Source organism: Athene cunicularia (genome assembly GCF_003259725.1).
Source record: "Athene cunicularia isolate RWA chromosome 1 unlocalized genomic scaffold, athCun1 chr1_part1, whole genome shotgun sequence".
Lineage (NCBI taxonomy): Eukaryota > Metazoa > Chordata > Aves > Strigiformes > Strigidae > Athene > Athene cunicularia.
Genome location: NW_020799091.1, coordinates 30,321,461 through 30,326,141, shown reverse-complemented (window position 1 = coordinate 30,326,141; position 4,681 = coordinate 30,321,461). Strand labels below are relative to the sequence as shown.

The 4,681-nt window shown below is 44.8% G+C and overlaps 1 protein-coding gene and 2 non-coding genes across 3 annotated transcripts; all 3 read right to left on the bottom strand.

The window, feature by feature from the left end:
- Positions 1–136, bottom strand: LOC113486990. The gene has a single exon (XR_003399688.1). It is a non-coding gene; the product is annotated as a small nucleolar RNA SNORA31 (small nucleolar RNA).
- A 444-nt stretch (positions 137–580) lies between these two features.
- Positions 581–4,675, bottom strand: TPT1 (tumor protein, translationally-controlled 1). Its single transcript, XM_026859198.1, has 5 exons — positions 4,592–4,675; positions 3,957–4,147; positions 3,114–3,219; positions 2,524–2,640; positions 581–1,092 (listed from the first exon to the last, which is right to left on the bottom strand). Exons 1-5 carry the CDS (start codon positions 4,655–4,657, stop codon positions 1,090–1,092), a joined length of 483 nt encoding a protein of 160 aa, XP_026714999.1. The 5' UTR covers positions 4,658–4,675; the 3' UTR covers positions 581–1,089.
- On the bottom strand, positions 1,158–1,287 carry LOC113486986. The gene has a single exon (XR_003399686.1). It is a non-coding gene; the product is annotated as a small nucleolar RNA SNORA31 (small nucleolar RNA).
- Positions 4,676–4,681: the final 6 nt, after the last annotated feature.

Genomic DNA, 4,681 nt, shown 5'->3' with positions numbered 1-4,681 from the left:
ATTTGTGCTCCTTTATTCAATCCAAACTGCCATGAGGTTGGACAGACAGAAAGCGCAAGGAACTGGCTACTGTTGCATCTCAGCAAGAACCAGAAGAGCAATGGCAGTTTGCTCCAGGTCTGTCAAACAGATGCATTTCCCAACAAGGAACACAGCAGGAACAGTTAAGTTATACTTAGGTAAGTCTCAAGCCCAGGCATGCACCTGCTTTGTATTAAGCCTAGGACAGGGCTAGGCCATTCCGACACTTCTCTCCCCAAGAAGTATGAAAAACCCCTGGATCTTGCCATTTGACCAATCTCTAGTTAATCTGTTCCTGAATAGCTGTCCAATACAGAAGAGCTAGTGTCAGAGTCAGGCTGTGCTAGAAAACCTACCATTTCACTCTCTCCCCAGACTGTTCCTAGCACCTGGGCTCAGAGCATGCTGCTGTTAAGACTTGCACTCCATCCATCCTACCTGGATCTTGAAGTCATACTACAACTGAGGACAGACTCAAGTATCCTTGTCTGACAATAGATGCTCAGCCAGCACTCAGCTCGAGTAGCACATATTCCATTCTGTTTTGTTTTTTTTTTAATTATTAATCCAGAGAGAAGTCTCTGTACAATCATGAAAGATGAAGGTGGTCCACTCCATTACGACGACATTTCTTGGGCTCTGCCTTATTGACCTCAGCCTGCTCTTGCACTCCAATGACACAGGTAGAAACTGCGTGAAGTCTGTCTGGAGACAGTCAAGTTGTAGCGTGCTAGGACCAGGCTATACTACCGACAGTACCAAATCCTTGGACAAACACCTTGCTGCAACCTCTCCTGCAAGGCACCCTAAGAAACACACTAGACCAAGAGGTATCACCTAGAATGGGTTTAAATGAGTTTTATTTTAGACAACCTACATGACAGATGTTTGGTTTTCTTTTTTTAAAACAATGCCTCCACTCCAAATCAGGGTCAAAATAAGTGAATAAAGCTCAAGATGACATCAGTCCAGTTATTAGACATTGCCGATTCCTGGTGTTGTGCCGATGAAGAAGAAACAGCAGCCAGCTATGAAGACAGGTGATCCAAAACCATTCTGTTTGATTTGTTACTGAAACAAGAGTAGCAAGTGTTAGCCCAAGGTCATGACAGTCACAGCAAGTTTCTACAATTTATTTGTGTATTCCCTAATTCAATCTGAGCTGCCACAGGCAGGCAGGCAGAAAGTGCAAGGAAGTTATTTTTGCATCTTAGTGCAAACCAGAGAGCAACAAGAAAAGTGCTCATGGTCTATCAGAGGATGCTGATCAGTTTTACAATACATAAAGCAACTGGCATCAGCTGCTGAGCAAGCCAGACAGGATACTCATTCACTCTTTTTGCTTGACACACCAAGTTTCAGGTTTCCTCTCAAAAAAGAGCAAGCCCTCGACCAGCACTAAAGCCTACCATGTATGTGCTGAGCTTTACCAAGAAGCTGGAAGAGTATTTTTGCCCACTGGAACACCCTGCTACTATTCCTTCGCTCCATCTTGATGCAGGAGTTAAACCCAATCATACACCCAAAAGGTCTGCTCAAGTAGTGGAGATGCACACAGGCTGCTGCTCCGAGGAGGCACCTTCCCAGTGACCACCAGTTCCAGGACCCAGGGCAGACATCACCCTTCACTCAAGCTGCAGTAAGTGGTGTGTCTGCTTCGGCCAGTAGAAGTGTTCCTTTAGTTGGGCTACTGCTCCACACTAGAAGTTGGTTCATCTTTACATGACTTGCATACCAGAAAGATTGTAAGAGGCTTTACAGATAAATTTAGCTGGCTATAAACAGACATCATATGTCCACAAAGACTGGGAAAAGCAATCAGTGATCCCATGCTGCTAGCCTGCAGTGAATTCCACAGCTCTCCAAGTAAGCCCAAAAATGCAAGTATGGGGATTCAAATATTGTTTCACTGCAACCACATTTCAAGATAGGACAGTTAAAGCAGACCACAGGAGTGGTCTGAGCTCAGGCAGCTGGGAGATCCCAGATACAATAAGGTTAAGCACTCATTCAAGTATTACCATGTTTCCAAATTGAGGGCAGTATTTAAACAGACAGCTCTTGCATAACAAAATAAGGGCATCAGATTAAGTGAGAGAGGAGGATGGAATGTGACCATGTAAGGTACTTCAGCATTAACCCCCACAAGAGGAATGCGAAGTAGAAGTGGTCCTTTTGAAAGGACACTGTCTTTAATCTAAGAGTTTAAAACCATTACCAATTACACGCATCTCACCAAGGCAATTCTTCCCGCATTTCTTAGCCATTAACTCACCATGCATCATTGCAGTGAAACTATGTCCCTCTAGTATAACTGAATAGTATACAAGGGAAGTTTCAGCCACGTAGTACAATATGAAGCAGCAATTAGGCTGTACTTAGATGAACTTTAAGTTTTTAAACTGGCAGCTACTGTTCAACTTTAACAGGGACACAAAGTGATGCATTGAAAGAGGTAATCATGTAGTTAGGCACATTCATCCAATTCAGGTCAGTACTTACACACTTCTCGATTTCTAAGCCGTCCTTAAAGAAAATCATATATGGGGTCACACCATCCTCACGGAAATCCAGGAGAGCCACCATACCATCTGGATTCATGTTCTCTCCTACAAAGAACTTCAGAGAAAAGTGTTACTGAGATATTTAATGAGCTATTAACAGGACAAAGTGCCTTTTTATACAAGAAAGCTGTAACATCTCCAAGTTCAGTTTAAAAGTCTCCCTGACTAGCTGCAGGGATTTTGCTTCCTGACACTTGTCCATTTCAGTATCACTAACCTTACCACATTGCTATGAACAGCAGAGTAAGACACAGCAGGGGCCAAAGTGATCAGTCTTTCAAGTCTTTAACACCATGGTTCCTAAATAGTGGTAACTAGATATCATTAACTACAAGCATTGCAAGCTGAGGTGAGATCTCAAACACTTGGGAGTCTTCCACTCTTTCTCCTCCCTGACTCTCAGGGCCTCTAATAGTCTTAGAGAGGAGCAAGTTACATCCCCACAACTGGAGCCCTCAAAACCTTCAATAAGCTAGTTCAGATGAATATCACTGCAATACTGCTGTAAGGAGACATAAGTTTCATTACCTGGTAGTTTTTGAAGTTAGCGAGGATGTGTTTGATTTGTTCTGCAGCCCCTGTCATGAAAGGCTTTACTCTCTCTGGCTTGTGTTCCTCAAGTCTAGCTTTGATTCTGGAAAGAAAAAAAAAAGCTTGTTCTAACTTAGTAACTTCAATGTGTAGCACCACAACACAGAGTTAACAGCAGTAACACAGAGTTAACAGCAGTCAAATCACTTGATTTCACTGTCTTTCCCCCTCAAGCCCCTGAATTTTAACTTAATTTTGCTAGTGAATTATAGCAGAATAGTGCCCACCAATTATATCAAACTCATGTTACTTCTAGGCCAGTGGTAAACAAAAATGAACAAGCCATTTCCACAGCACCTAACAGCACCTAGTACTATCAGTATCACAAAGCATGTTCATCTTTAACACTAATAACCCATTGAACCATGAGCAACAGAAATTAAATCTTGAACTAGCAAGAAGTTCCATTCACACACAATGTTTTGCGACATTTAAACTGTCAAGTTAGAAAAGCTTCATGAAGCTTTTCTTCACGCCTCACCCTCTTCCACATGAACATTTGGCATAGAGGAATCCAAAAGAAAACAGCAAGGTTACAAATAATATCCATAGCACATGATCAGGTCCTCTACCTCAGCCAAGATAAACTTAGATATTCCAGTAACAATTCTTTAGATCTCTAGTTTTGCCAAGTATTAAGACATTACTGAAATTCACAGCCAGTTTGGCACCTGTATCAGAACTAACACCTACTGGGAATAAAATCCAAGGCCGTTTTTAAAATCTCAGCACCTAAAAATTTTGCAATCTCATTTAAAGAAAATGCCTACCCACACTTACGCTTTCATGTAGTCCTTGATGTACTTCTTGTAGGATTCTTTTGTAAAGCTGGTTTCCTGAAGGTGGTGGTTTATTACTATATCAACACCAGTTATGACCGTGGCTTCTGTTCCATCTCCCTCAGGACCTTCAGCAGAGGCATTGCCACCAATTAGAGAGTCATCAATTTGACCCTCTGTCCTGGTGACCATCTAGATTTAGAGACATCAAAAAACTTAACGGCTCTGTGAAAATCTTCATGCTACCGCTCTTACACATCTATGACCTGACAGCAGGGCATGACTTCAGAGCCACAGTTAAGTGCAAGGAACCTGACTGCAGCCCGAGCACGGATTTCTGAAGCCAGGGCTCCTCTCCCGGTGCCTGACCAAAGCTTCATTACACCGCCGGCGCTGCACTCCACCTCGGGGCACACCACTTGCGGCAGCGGCCGGCCCTGCCCCGAACACAGGCACCAGGCCGTGGTGGGTCTCCCCCTCTCGGGCCCCTGCCAGGGAAGCCAGCCCGCTCTCCCCAAACCCTGCCTCCGTCACCGGCCCGGCAGGCCCGGCTCCACGCAGTGGCCGGGCCCTGAGTCACCGCAGCGAGGCCTGCCTCCCTCTCCCCCCCTCCCTCGGGGCGGGCGGGCCACTCACCTTCCCCTCCACTTCCAGGCACAGGCCGTTCGCCACCTCCCGGATCTTGTAGATGTCCGAGAACATCTCGTCCTCTGCGGGGGCACAGAC